This window comes from Callithrix jacchus, chromosome 5 (assembly GCF_049354715.1).
Source record: "Callithrix jacchus isolate 240 chromosome 5, calJac240_pri, whole genome shotgun sequence".
Taxonomy (NCBI): Eukaryota; Metazoa; Chordata; class Mammalia; order Primates; family Cebidae; genus Callithrix; species Callithrix jacchus.
In genome coordinates, this window is record NC_133506.1 from 83215074 (window position 1) to 83229845 (window position 14772).

At 48.0% G+C, this 14772-nt stretch overlaps 1 protein-coding gene across 19 annotated transcripts in view; it reads left to right on the forward strand.

Moving 5' to 3' along the window:
* The window catches only part of EPN2 (epsin 2), a 91719-nt gene that overhangs the window by 67486 nt on the left and 9461 nt on the right, over window positions 1-14772 (forward strand). For 11 of the 19 annotated variants that reach the window (XM_054257006.2, XM_054257008.2, XM_035303106.3 and 8 more), the window contains 3 exons: window positions 6234-6346; window positions 8373-8465; window positions 9416-9581. In XM_054257006.2, coding sequence (XP_054112981.1) covers window positions 6234-6346; window positions 8373-8465; window positions 9416-9581 — 372 coding nt within the window. The remainder of the gene's footprint in view (window positions 1-6233; window positions 6347-8372; window positions 8466-9415; window positions 9582-14772) is intronic. The other 8 variants (XM_054257007.2, XM_054257009.2, XM_078373139.1 and 5 more) reach the window with 1 other exon arrangement.

A 14772-nucleotide genomic window follows, 5' to 3' on the forward strand; every position in this document is an offset into this window, starting at 1 on the left:
TGGCCTGGATCTGTCCATTTGCTGCCTCTCGCTATGCTCAGCCTGGCCCCAACTCTGAGCTTCCCATGAACTGGAATCACGGCTAGAGTCTGGATTCTGTGGATATCAGCATTTTGCTGGGACTGTCATGGCTGGGGGTATGACGTCACCTGACAGGCAGCCTTCCCGCCACTGGTAGTGCCAGCATTGGTGACAGCACAGGATGGCTTTGTGGTTTGTCCCTGTGTTGTAAAGTCACATCCATCTTGTGGCTGGACAGTGATCTGGCTGTGGTCATGCTTCGTTGCATTTTTATTGTACACCTTTTTGGTGTTTGCATCACATATTTATATTCCTGTTAAATATTACCTGGTGTAATCTGAACTTATTTTTTATAATTTGCCTCATTAGACTAAAAGCAGCCTTCGCTGCTCCTCCCTTCGAGGAGGGAAAAGTGACGGCCCTGGAGGCTTGCTCTCTTGTCTTGAGAAGTAGCGGGAATGTTCTCAGTAGCCAAGGTCATTGCTGATTTAGGAAGTGGCCCCTGGAACCACAGGATAATGTCAGTGATGTCACCACATTAAGGAAATGCTTTGCTGCTGTTCAGTAGTAAAGACGAAGGAACTTAGCTGGATTGGAGAACTGGTCACTGGCTGGTGGATGCTGACCCCGGGCTCAGCGCTGGCTCCCTAGCCCCTCCCTCCAAGTAGGCCAGCCCAGCAGAAAGCAGGCCCAGGCCTGTTCCTCGGAGGCCTGAAGCCTGGGAAGGGCCATGATTTCTGTGTGTGAGGTGGAAGGTGGGGTGCCTACAGAGCCTAGCTGTCAGGTGGTTTGATGCTCACAGATGGAGGAAAGAGCACCAACTCAGGGCAGGGCTGTAATCCACAGGGAAGAGCCACCTGCATCCCGGCACTCCTGACCCCTTTGTAGGTCAGCTGCTTACCTCCTCCCACAGGCCACACTGTCCTCATTTTACCAATGGGGAGCAGAAGCTCATAGAGGTCAGGCTGTCACATGGACTCCCACTGCTAGTCAGCAGTGGGGACAAGATGATCCATCCAGTGCTCTTTCCACTATCTGTTCTTCCCTCTGCTGACATGCACAGGGTGTGAGAGGTGGTGGCACTGTTTGGGCCCATGTGGGGTCTTCTCAGGCCCCCAAGGCCTGGCAGCTTTTCATTCTTGCTGAGTTGTCAGACATGCCTGACAACTCACACCAAGCCCAGGGACTCATGGAGACTAGGACCTCACCCTGCCTTCCCCACAGGGTCTGTGATGCTCATATATCTGTGCAGTCACACTGCCCACTGCACAGAGCCATTTGATGGTAGAGTCCTGTTTCCTGTGCTGTAAGATGTAAAAATACATTTGTGGGGGGTTTTTTACGTTTTTTTGTTTGTTTGTTTGTTTGTTTTCTTTTTTTTTAAAGACAGTCTTGCTCTGTTGCCCAGGCTAGAATGCAGTGGCGTGATCTTGGCTCACTGCAGTCTCCACCTCCCTGGTTCAAATGATTCTCATGCCTCAGCCTCCCAAGTAGCTGGGACTACAGGCATGTGCCACCACGCCCAACTAATTTTTTTGTATGTTTAGTAGAGATAGGGTTTTTACTCTGGTTGGCCAGGTTGGTCTCGAACTCCTGGTGGCAAGTGATCCACTCACCTTGGTCTCCCAAAGTCTGTGACATCATTACAGACATGAGCCACCATGCCCAGCTTACATTTGTGTTTTTGGTAACTGTAGCTTTCTTTCTCTGACCTGTCCATGCAGATTAGAGGTGGCTCTTTAATCAGCACTATGTGACTGGCAGATGCTGCTTCTGTACTTTGTAGGAAAGTTGTGAAGTGTAGCTGATAATCAATTCTGGTTTTCTACCAACTTGATTGCCTTACTTCTTTCACAGTTACATGAAAGTGACCCATTGAAACATCTTTATTAGATTATCTTTCACACTTTGTTTTAGGAGCACATTTGGGAAAAGGATGTCTCTCCCCCGGCACAGAGTGCAGGCACTCAGACTCTGCAGGGCAGTCCCTAGAGCAGACAGGCTGGACTTGAGTGGAAGAGACCCTTGTCTGCCTGAGCTGGGAGAGCGTTCTTGGTCTTCCTTTTATTGTATTTTGAGGGAAATGTTGGGTTTTTCCAGGCTTCCTACTCAGCCTCTCCACTTTGGGCGTTTTCTCAGCCAGTGTGACAGACTGGAAAGAATAGAAATAAGGCCTACCTGTGGTTACAGTTCTTGGCCACAGCAAGTGAAGACTTGGAGCTCTTCCAGTGGGGTTTGTAATGCAAAAGGCTGCCGTCACCGGAGAAGGTCCGCTCATTTGATGCTACTTCAGTGATGAGATGAGCTTAAACTAACAATTCCCGTTGTTCCTTCCAGTGAGTGTCTGGGAGAGAAGGCAGCCTGCAGCAGTGTGAGAGTGGCACATCCCCCAGCACTTGCTTTTTCCCTTGGTCCCTGTGAGCTCTGAACCTTCAGATCCTCAGAGCAGAGCCAAGGTCAGGCTCAGTTGGTCAGAAGGGCCCATTCAGGCCTGTCTCACAACGACATCTGTGTTCACTGTCATGTGCATGGGCACAAGAGGCCCTTTGTGGAGCCGAGTTGCTGTCACCAAGGCAAGAATATCTCTGTTGGAATCCTCCCTCGAAACTCAGACCCGCTGTGTGTAGCTCAGCTGATGTTCAGGGATGGTGGCCAAGAATTCTGCCATCTGCAGAACTGAGAGCTATACATCCGTTTATAAAAACCACAGCATTCAGGGGAATACCCTTTGTCTTAATTTCCACATTGATGTGGTGAGCTATGATGTGGTGAGCCAGTATATGCCAGCTGTGCATTATTCTAGCAGTGTCAGTTATGGCAGACATAAACATGTACATTTGCATTTGAAGCTAGTCTGGCCTTGCAGATGTGTTAGAAAGCTCAGAGGACAAAGGAGGCCTCACTTCTCCAGCAGGTCCAGTTCTGAGCCCCACGCCCACTCTTCCCTCCAACCTGTCTGTAACAGGCACAGTGGCTGTGTAACCCAGTACCAGCTTCCCTGCCAGGATGGGGCTTGATTACCAGAGTACTTTTTTCAGGATTAGGTGGGATATGAGCCTTCTACTTGATTCATTTGTGGTTTCCATTTGGTAGTAAATGGAAGATGTCAGAAGTGCAATATTTGTTATAAAGCAAGGGTTTTGTGAACCATGCCTCAGAGATTCCTTATCAAGAAAGAGGCTGGGCTGGAGTGGTTAATGATTTGGATGCGAGTGCTCTGTTCAGTTCAGAAGAGTCCCCCTAGAACCGTCTGGCTTCCCTTTTTCTCTTCCATGTGGATGGTGACATCTATTTGAACATAGGAAAGCCCAAACTTGAGAGTTTTGATTGGCATAGGTGAAGTTTGGGAACAAAGCCAACAAAAAATAGACTTTTTGTTTTGGTGTATTATTGAGAAATCAAGTTGTTAAGGATTGAGGACTTTTCATTACCCTCTAGCTTTATTTCTATAGAAATACTATGGAACATATTTGGCCAGGCGCAATGGCTTACGCCTGTAATCCCAGCACTTTGGGAGGCCGAGGCAGGCGGATCGCAAGGTCAAGAGATCAAGACCATGCTGGCCAACATGGTGAAAAGCTGTGTCTACTAAAAAATACAAAAATTAGCTGGGTATCATGGCGTGCACCTGTAGTCCCAGCTACTAGGGAGGCTGAGGCAGGAGAATCGCTTAAACCTAGGAGGTGAAGGGTGCAGTGAGCCAAGATTGCACCACTGCACTCCAGCCTGGCAACAGAGTGAGATTCCATCTCAAAAAAAAACAACTTTGGAAAATATAATTGAGTGATACACTAGGATGGGATTTGACTTTATTTCTTTAGAAAAATACATTTGTTTGCTGAGAACATAGCAGAAAAGTAGAAGGAAAAAAAGAAAAATACATTTGTGTTTTTATAGCTACACCTTTCTCTCTTTGGCCTGTCCCTGCAGATTAGAGGAGGCCCATGAGGCACTGGTTGGCTGGCTTTTTTCAAAGTAAATTTATCACTATATGTTTTGTGTGTTTTAAAGAATTTCATAATAGGGTGATGCCTCTGCTTGGCAACCTCACATGGTGGAGAAGAGAAGTTCCCAGTCTCCTACCCGGCCCCACCTCAGCCCTCTGCCTCGTGGATCATGTCTGTGGCCTGAATTGCATTTAGGCCTCCTCCCCTGTTTTATTCACCATAGCCATGGCCCAGCCATCTGAAAGCCTCCTTTGTCAGGAATTATTCCCAACTGTTTAGTTTCTCCCAAAGAGGAAGACCCCGAGAAGCAAATGTAGATTAGAAAGTAAGGTAGAAGCAACATCTAGGTGAGTGAATCCTGATAGTTAGGTTTCCTAGAATAGATGTAATGAAAGAAGGAAGTAAACTAATACACAATTAGACCATTCATTCATTCATTCATTTATTGAGATGCAATCTTGTTCTTTCGCCCAGGCTGGAGTGCAGTGGTGTTATCTTGGCTCACTGCAACCTCTGCCTCCTGTGTTCAACTGATTCTGCATGCCTCAGCCTCCCAGGTAATTGGGATTACAGGTGCCCGCCACCACACCTGGCTACATTTTGTATTTTTAGTAGAGATAGGGTTTCACCAAATTGGCCAGGCTGGTCTCGAACTCCTGGCTTCAGGTGATCCACCCATCTCAGCCTCCCAAAGTGCTAGGATTACAGGCATGAGCTGCCATGCCTGGCACAATTAGAGCATTTTAAAATGACCCCATTAACCATGAAACTGAATTCTGTAACTGTCTATCTGTCCATCTGTTGACCTGCGCATGTACCTCTTCATGCATGCATGTCAGCCTCCACCCAACAGGTGTGTGTCAGCCAGGGGCGAGTGCTACAAGGGAGAGGTATGGAGTCTGATGCAGCATCAGGATGGAGGGGAAGGACCAGGTCGGGGAAGCTGAACTCTGAATACTAAAGAGGATGTGGGTGTGCTGAGGGAACAGCATGCACGGAGACCCCAGAGGAGGGCAGGGCAAGGAACCATCTAAAGCAGTGGCTTCAAACCTCTCAGAGGGCAGGTCTTGCTCTGAGAGTTTTAGAGAAGCTGTGGCTCATTCCTGAAATGGGGCAGAGGTGGGCACATACTTCCAGAACTCTACAGTAATTTCTGGAGGCATTCAGACTCCCTCATCCATGCAACATCCCAATGGCTGTAAAGCCCCAGCACCATGGTTTATGGTGTGACTGTCAAGACTCCATTTGGGGTTTGTTACATCAGCTAGGACTTCATGTCTCATTCATTCAATAAAAACTGTCTTTGAGGTAGGGCGTGGTGGCTCCTGCCTGTAATACCAACCCCTTGGAAGGCCGAGGTGGGTGGATCACCTGAAGTCAGAAGTTTGAAACCAGTCTGGCCAGCATGATGAAACCCCGTCTCTACTAAAAATACAAAAATTAGCTGGGCGTGGTGGTGGGCACATGTAATCTCAGCTACTTGGAAGGCTGAGGCAGAGGAATTGCTGGAACCTGGGAGGCGGAGATTGCAGGGCGCCAAGATGGTGCCATTTGCACTGCAGCCGGGACTGACAACAGCAAGACTCCATCTCAAAAAACAAAAATAAAAACAAAGCTGTCTTTCCAGGAGCTGCTTAGAAGTGTTTAAACTAGCTAAATACACAGCAAAAATGTCTGCATGTGTGTCTGCATTTTTATCTGCATTTCTTTCTAGTCAGTATACAGAGGTGCTTACAAAACAGAAATGTTTAGGGTCACTGCAGAAATGGGCGGGCTTCATTTTCCATGATCTCATAGTAACCCTACAAGAGGCAAAGGTCAACTCTTAAATGTTGGTGTGCCTAGAGTGGAGTTGTTGGTCTCCAGATGCCCTGCACCTGTTTGAAGGATGGCTCTTTGGTTCATCTGTTCAAGAGCTATACTTGAGTCTTTGAGCGAGTTCCTTTTTTGGAGTACTGCAGATCTGCAGTGAAGACTGAGTTTCTGATCCTCACGAGGCTTGACGGCTGGGGCTTGCACACCTGAAGGCATCTTCTCTTGGGCAGTTCTAGGGGCTTCTGTTGTTGAGAAGCTACATTTGGCTGTCACTTGATTTTAACATTGAAGTATTTGTAAGCCTTTCCTTTCCTCTGCCCGCATTGTTGTGCCACTGCTGGACCTTGTAGGTTTGAGGTGGGAATGGGATGTGGTCTGTCTGGGAAACTGCTCTGCAGGAGCTGTATTGGCCTTGTCTTTTGCATATGATGACTTGGTCTTCCCCGACAGCTACCTCCCCGCGAGTGTCCTCCGAGCTGGAGCAAGCCCGGCCCCAGACTAGTGGAGAAGAGGAGCTTCAGCTGCAGCTGGCGCTTGCCATGAGCAGAGAAGTGGCTGAGCAGGTCAGTGCCCCAGGCAGGCCTGCACTGCATTGACTGCCGATGCTCAGGGTGGCATGTGGCCCACTGGGAGAACAATGGCAGAAACAGCCCTGTCTTCAAAACAGTTCAGATATGCTTGCCGAGATGGCATTTCATGCTGTCATAAGTGTGTATTCTTGTTACCCATTGTCTCTCCCAGTCAGGGAGGGAGCCCATACAAAGTTACATTTAGGAAAAATTTTCCAGGAAGTTGTTCCAAGGAAAGAAACCAGTTAAAAATGCTTCCCAGAAACACTTGCACAGACATAGTCGTGTCTGGGCTTTCCCTGAGTGAGCTGAGCCACAGGTTTCTTGAAGGGTGGCTGCAGGGTGGGCTCAGGAATGCAGACCTGAGGGGCAGGAACCAGCCTAGCCCCTGCCAAGCACTTTGGTGACCTGTAGCAAGAGATTTGCAGAAAAACAAAGGCTGGGAGGAAATGCTCCCAAAATGAGAGTGCTTATGTTTCAATGATGGAACTACGTGTAGTTATAATTTTCTTCAGTTCTCATTTTTCTTTTCTTTTTCCTTTTCCTCGTTTCTTTTCTTCTGTTTTTGAGACAGTCTCACTCTGTCACCCAGGCTGGAGTGTAGTGGTGCAATCTTGGCTCACTGTGACCTCTGTCTCCCAGGTTCAAGTGTTTCTCATGCCTCAGCCTCCTGAGTAGCTAGGGCTACAGGTGCCTGCCACCATGACTGGCTAATTTTTGTATTTTTAGTAGAGACAGGGTTTCACCATGTTGGCCAGGCTCATCTTGAACTTACAACCTCAAGTGATCCGCCCACCTTGGCCTCCCAAAGTGCTGGGATTACAGGCGTGAGCCACCATTGCCACGCCCCCATTTTTCTTTAGTAAGCATGCATTACTTTAAAATAGGGAGAAGAGAAAGGAGTAATTAGAGTGGCCTTACAAATTGTCATTCCTTTGGTTGCAGATATCAGGACTGTCTCCACTGACCTTTGGTTAGAAAAGGTAGATGGAACCAGGGGGTAGCATAGGGATTCCTCTCCTTTAGAAGCTGATGTTCAGAGAGGGATACTAGGGACAGTTAGATTTGAGTACAGACAAGTTCGTCCTGGCATTGTTCGTGTGTCTATGACTGGCAATATTCTAAAGCTTAGTAACAGCGGGCAGTCTCAGTTGTGACCTCTGCGGCAGTGGGAAACAGGCCGCCAGTAGCGCCCACATGGATGCATGTGGCTCCACGGCCAGCACCCCAGAAGGAGGGTGCATGGTGGTAGCATCTACTGAGAAGCACAGGGGCAGACAGACAGTTAGAGCCCCTTTTAGTTAATGTTTATAATAAAAGGGAACAAGTTAAAACTCCTGTGCTGATCAATAGTGGGATTGTCCCTGTGAATAGCCACTGTGTGCCAGCCTGGGCAATACAGTGAGACCCTGTCTCTTAAAAACAAGAAAAGAAAAAGCATAAGGAATTTATTATTTATATTTAATTATTATATTATATAAAACCTTAGGAAAACCCTGTCTTTTGCATATGGTGACTTTGCCTTAAAAAAAGATAGTGAATCATTTCTGTTAGGACTCATAGAAATAGGCAGCCATTTTCCGGAAGCCATTTCTACACAGTGGAGATGGAATGATACGTCATTTTTATCCTCTTTCTAATTCCTTTTTGGGTTGTTAGATTTGTGTTTTTAAGGACTCACATTGCTTCTTGCAAGTAGAAAGAATTTATAAAGCCGCTTTCATTTTGAGAAAAAAATATTTTAGATTAAGCATCCCCTTTCCCCAGTTTGGTGGTACCTGAGCCACAGTCTCCCCGGTGTGACCCCAAGGGGTTGAAGTCACAAGAGTCGCAATGAGGGAGGAACCTTCTGGGTATACACACACTCAGGATTTGAAAGTAATTGTGTTTTACAAGTAGTTTTGAAATCTTCCTTTGAAATACTGCATCATACAATGTGCATTTCCTGTTTCTGACCAGCATGGTTTTGTTCTATATAGCAATGTTATTACAATTACCAGTTTGTATTGTCCCTCTACAGGAAGAACGCCTCAGACGGGGTGATGACCTCAGATTACAGATGGCCCTGGAAGAAAGCCGAAGGGACACAGTTAAAATTCCAAAAAAGAAAGAGGTAAGAGCTTGCTGGGAGGGAAGCTCTTTCACACGGTCCTGTAGTTTTTGCCCCAGTGTCCCCACCTGACTTGCCTGGTGGACATGATGCACAGCAAGTTCTCAGCAGATAACCCTCATGCCTGTAGTGAGCAAGAGCCAGGTGAGCAGGCAACTGAAAGCACACCTGAACTAACCAGGAGACAATGTCCCAGTGCCTCAGTCTGCTCGTTTGTAAAATGGAGGTGATAATAGCGCCTGCCTCCTGTGGCTGTGGCTACAGCAGCTATCAAGGGAGCTACATGCCAGTGGCTTCAGAACGCTTTCCTGCCCCAGGATGTGCCCCCAGTAGTGCTGGTTGCCTGGTCAGCACTGTGCCAGTCTTCCTGCTTTGATGTAGAGGTGACCAGGACATGGCTGTGCTCTTGACAAGCTCATCATCATCCAGCCAAGACCCAGACCCCTCCTCACACCATCGGCCCCAGGGCTCCATTGGCCTCCCCTGTTACAGTGCTGCCATGGCTGGTGGAGCACCTGATTCCTGACTGGATGATGATGATGATCCCTGGTGACACATGTGGTGGTCTTGGGAGTAGGGAGCATTCAGAGAACCCCGGAAGGGCCCTTAGGCTGGCCCTGGATGGTGGCTGGCAGGTGGGAGGGATGGTGTTCTGGAGGACATCCACAGCCTGGGCAGAAAGAAGCCAGTATTAGTCTGGAAAAGTTTGTGGAGCCCTGAGGTCTGTGAGGTCTGTTGGGGCATTTGGCAGACAGTAAATAGCTTGTTGTGACTGGAGAGCAGCTGGCGGGATGGGGAAGGAGATGGGATGGCTCAGTTTCCAAGTTCTCAGCACCTCCTAGAGGGCTTCACTGGAGGAAGAGGCACGGGTGGGTGATAATTATGGCTAGTTTATGGGTATTTGCTGTAACTGTAGCAAAGTAAAACCTATTCCCTTCTCTTTTTCTTAAAAGCATGGCTCTCTCCCACAGCTGTTGGATTTAATGGATGCTCTCCCCAGCTCAGGCCCTGCAGCCCAGAATGCGGAGCCCTGGGGCCCGTCAGCCTCCACTAACCAGACCAACCCCTGGGGCGGGCCAGTGGCTCCTGCGAGCACTTCGGACCCCTGGCCATCATTTGGTAAAGACCTCATCACTGGTCTCCCATGCTTGCCTGCTGGATGGGTGAGGGGCAGGGCCGTGCTTCTTGCTCTGTCTCACCTAGTTGAGTCTGGTCGATTGTATTGGGTGTCCAGGCTCCTCCAGCTCTCAGCAGTGACATCCAGCTGGCCCTCACCCTCCTCCTTGAGGATGGTGGCATGGTGTTCTCTCTGTTTTGAGTGGTTTTCTTCTTTGGGAGAAGGAAGTCCACTTCTCCTCAGCCTTCCACTTGCATCAGAAATGCCTTGTGCCTTCTCTGGGACACGTTTCAACTCTTGAAGCCTCAGCATTGCACCCAGCACCCCAGCTTAAGGAACCGTAATACACAGTGTGGAACATCCAAATCAAGCTGCTGTAATTAGCTGGAAATGATGATGTGCTTACCGCCACTGCTGATGAAAAGGGGGATACATTTGCTATAATTCTTACTTGTTACTTAAAACAGTAAGAAAAAATCCATTTAATAGGCTAAATGAATATTTTAAAGTTTTGCTTAATGTGAAATATAAGAAAATTCAAAATGTGAGCATGACATAACTGGTTTGATCTGGGTGATGATCTTGGGTGCATGAGTTTCTTGATCACTGAGGAGGAGCGTGGCCCAGAAGGCTTTGCGAAGGCTTCCTGGCCTGGTGTCCTTGGAGGCCCCTCCTGGTGCTCTAAATCCTGCTGGGCATGGCTGACCTGTGTGCTTTCTGTTTGGGAACGTTGTATATTTTGTGACATCTTGCCTGTATCTCTTGGAGTCTCTGCTTCTCTCAATTAGAACTGTCTCTTGTATTCAACTCGGTTCCCTAGATGTTTGCTGAAATGTACCAAATGACAGGCTGTGGTCTGCTGGGCATGACCCCTGAGACAGCAGGTGATTATTGTCGATGTTATCTGTTGTCAGGGCCCTGCTCAGGAGCGGGCAGGACAGGAACACAATACAGTAGTCATACTGTGTAGTCCAGGCTTCAGTCGAGGTTGAGAGCATCCTGGGGTGAGATGAGATGCAGTATAGGAATCCAGAGAGTATAAGGCAAGCATTTTGGAGGATGGCTACTTCTGTTGGGTCCCAGAGAAGAGAATGTGGCTAGGCACCAAGAGGCAGGGAGTTGCCTGCAGAAGACTCAGTGTGTGAGAAGCAGAGGGGTATGGAGTGGTGGAGTAAGTGCAGATGCTGCTGCCCGCCTAGGAATGCCACCCACGTGAATCTGCCCTCCTAAATTTTAAGAAATTGAGATAAAATTCACCATTTCAACCTTTTTTTTTGAGACAGAGTCTCACTGTGTTGCCCAGACTGGAATGCAGTGGCATGATCTCAGCTCACTGCAACCGTCACCTCTTGGGTTCAAGCAGTTCTCCTGCCTCATCCTCCTGAGTAGTTGGGATTACAGGCGCCAACACACCTGGCTAGTTTTTGTATTTTTAGTAGAGACGGGTTTCACCATGTTGGCCAGGCTTGCCTCGAACTCCTGACCTCAAGTGATCTGCCAGCCTCAGCCTCCCACAGTGCTGGGATTACAGGCGTGAGCTACCACACCTGTCCTATTTCAACCATTTTAAAGTGGACATTTGAGTGATTTTCAGCACATTCACAATGTTGTGCAGCCACTATCAGCTGTCTAATTCCAGAACATTTCCATAACCTCAGAAAGGAACTGGATGCCCAGCCCCTGGCAACCACTGATGTGCTTTCTCCCAGGATTCTCCTCTCTGGACATTACATAGAAACAGAGTTGTGTACTATGTGGGCTTTTGTGCCTGGCTTATGTTGTTTGGCATCATGTTTTCGAGGCTCGTCGGTGTTGTAGCATGTGTCAGTCCTTCGTGACTTCCTGTGGATGAATAATATTCCTTTGCATGGATATACAACACTTTGTTTAACCATTCAGCAATCGATGTGGAATTTGGGCTGTTTTCACATTTTGAGTATTATAAATGCAGTTTTTTTTAAAGAGATGATGGAAATCTGGATTTTTGAAATCTATTAGTGTTTAAATGTTGGCTGTGAATTTTTTAAATTAAGAATATGGTTGGAACTAATTAAAAGCTATCTGAGGATGGGCACATGTGGCTTGTTTACTGCCAGTTTGCCATCTCTTGCCACTTGCCCAACCCAGGACCTTCTTGGTTCTGATGCACTTGGCATTATTACCAGAGACTTGGGGAAGAGACAGGCCACCAAAGCCCAAAGACATTGTTAGGCTTGGGGCAGGCTCAGTGCTTATGGCACCTGTCCTATACTTGTCACACCATCCTGGACTGCTGCAAGGTCCTTCTGTGGCCCTGGCATGTCCTAGAAAAGTCACTGTAAATTTCAATCTGGAGAGATAGCCCCTGTTAAAATGTTAGCTTGTCTGCTTCCTGTCTTTTTTTCTGGGCATTATGTTTTTACTTAGTTGAGGCTATATTTTATATATAATTACACGTGTGTGTATGTATATATTTCAATTTGTTGAGTCATGAGCAGTTCTTGGCATCATTAGAAATTCTGAACAATACCAGGCTGTACCATCATTCACTAAGCAGCCTGGTGATGCTCATAGGAGTGTTTTGCAGTTCTAAGCACTCTGCTTTCAATAGAAAAATACATTAAAATCACAGTGTTCTTTTAATTTTCTGTGGTGGTGCTGACCAGCTCTGCAGGAAAATGGCCCTCTGCTAGCTCCTGCATTTGCTGAAGCATGTTAGCACACCTTCCGCTTCCACGTTCTGTTAGCACAGCTTCAGAGCAAGACCGTGGTATCAGATTTATTGTTTAGCATCTAGTTAAATCCAGTAGTACACATTTTCAGGGTCACCCCTCCATCCTAAGACACATTCATATTTTAGAAAGATTGGAGTCTCTTCCTGTAACACTGTTAGCTGTGCCTTCTGGATGAAAGAAACACTGTTTTGAAAGCCACCATTTGTAGTGAGCCCCATCATTACCAGTTCTTTCCAAGCAGCACTAGGGGCAGCTTGGCTAAATGGCCTTGGGAGGAAATGCTCCAGGCTGAAAGGAGGGAGGTTGAAGCCTGCCAGGTCAGTGGGGCACTTCCTCCTCTGTTCCAGACACACAAAGCAGCCACCTGGTCTGAGGAGGGCTCACAGCCTGCTGATTCAGAAGACCTTGGCTGGCTGGAGCCCTCTCTTTCCACTCCCGCCCACCGCCTGGGCTGGGACAGAAGCTGCCTTCCGCCATGGCAGCAGCAGGTGGTGCTGCTGGCTTCCTGGTGACCTCTGCACAGCTCAGTTCTTCTGTGACCCCTTAGTTGTGACTGCCTCCCTCTGCACATGAATATTCATCTGTGAGGCTTGGGATGAGCCAAGCTGGTGGGTGGGAGGCGACCAGGACACAGGCTCCCTGTGAAGGAGAGGCCGGAAACTGCTTGATCTTTCAAACCTTGATTCCATCTTCCTTTCCTCTCATTCACTTGAGCTTTTAACAAGCATTTATTGATCGGGTGTGTGGCATGGCCTGGACCCTGCCGAGGATGTGGAAGGGGAGAGCACAGAGAGAAGCCTTGCAGCAAATCTATCCATTCATAGAGGAGGAGCATGCCCAGTGCCTCCCCGAGCCAGCAGGCATTCCCTGAGGGCATAGCTAGCCTCAGGGAATGCTCGTGACTTTGTGACTTTGTCTGCGAGTCACATTTGAAGAAAGCAAGTTACCATAGTATATGGCCTTCCATGACTCCCCTGCACATAGCAAAGAAGGAGGTCACACTGACCATGGGACTGTGTATATGTGTCTGGGGGGCTTTGCCCATCTGTGTAATCTGAATTCAACCCAGCAATTTGCAGTGTCCTGAACACAGATAGGTCCCCAGTGTCACTTGCAGGATGCAAAACTAGACAGAGCTCACCCATGCCAAGCAGCTTGTCCATGCTTACCTGGATGATTTGGAGGTTATCAGGGTTTGATCCAAGCACATACGTCAGTCCACATCCAAAGCTGTCTGAGCTGTGACCAACTTTGTCTATGCAGGTTATAGAAGTAGGGGGTTCTTGGCCAGGCGTGGTGGCTCACACCTGCAATCCCAGCACTTTGGGAGGCTGAGGCAGGTGGATCACGAGGTCAAGAGATCAAGACCATCCTGGCCACCATGGTGAAACCCTGTCTCTACTAAAAATACAAAAATTAGCTAGGTGTGGTGGTATGTGCTTGTATTCCCTGCTACTCGGGAGGCTGAGGCAGGAGAATTGCTTGAACCCGGAAAGTAGAGGTTGCAATGAGCCGAGATCGCGCCACTGCGCTCACGTCTGGTGACAGAGCAAGACTCCATCTCAAAAAAAAAAAAAAGAGTAGGGGTTTCTATCTGAGCCAAAACTTGTTGGTTTCAACGTTGTGCATGATACAGTTGCTGAGTTTAAAAAGTCTTAGCAGTGCTGTTGTTTGTTATTTTAATAGCAGATTCCAGAGTGGAAGCAGGGCCCATAAAGGCTAACTGGAGGTGTAAGAGAGTCTCCGGAATAGTTTCAGGTGGCATTGCACTGCAGTGTGGGGTTCTCACATGGAAGTCTGGTCCATGAGCCCTGGATGGTGGGTCAGCATGCTGCTGGTTCATGGAAAGTGTTTCAGAACTCATGCAGTGGAGACACTGCATGTGTTGCAGAGTTCCGGGTAGAAAGAATTCTTCCAGAAATGTTGGCCAGGCACGGTGGCTTATGCCTATAAGTCCTGCACTTTAGGAGGCTGAGTTTGGCGGATCATATGAGGCCAAGAGTTCAAGACCAGCCTGGCCAACATAGTGAAACCCTGTCTCTACTAAAAATACAAAAAATTAGTCAGATGTGGTGGTGGGTGCCTGTAATCCCAGCTACTCAGGAAGCTGAGGCAGGAGAATTGCTTGAACCTGGGAGGCAGAGGTTGCAGTGAGCCACGATCACGCCACTGCACTCCAGCCTGGGCAAGAGTGAGACTCTGCCTCAAAAAAAAAAAAAGATTTCTTCTAGAAACGTTAAAATGCCTTGCGTTAACTCTTAAAGATACAAACCTATGGGTTTAAGCTGTGTTTAGAACCTTACTGTCTGAGAGTACGCCTGGATGGAAGGACAGATTCTACTTTTGCAGGCAGCCCAGGTGTGTAGTGACTGAGGTCAGAAAGGTGAAGCCCGAGGGACCTGGGAGTCTTAGCAGAGCTCAGAGACTCCTCTCTGTTTGGTGAGGGCCTCTGCAGGGGCTCAGGCAGCCTAGATTCCTT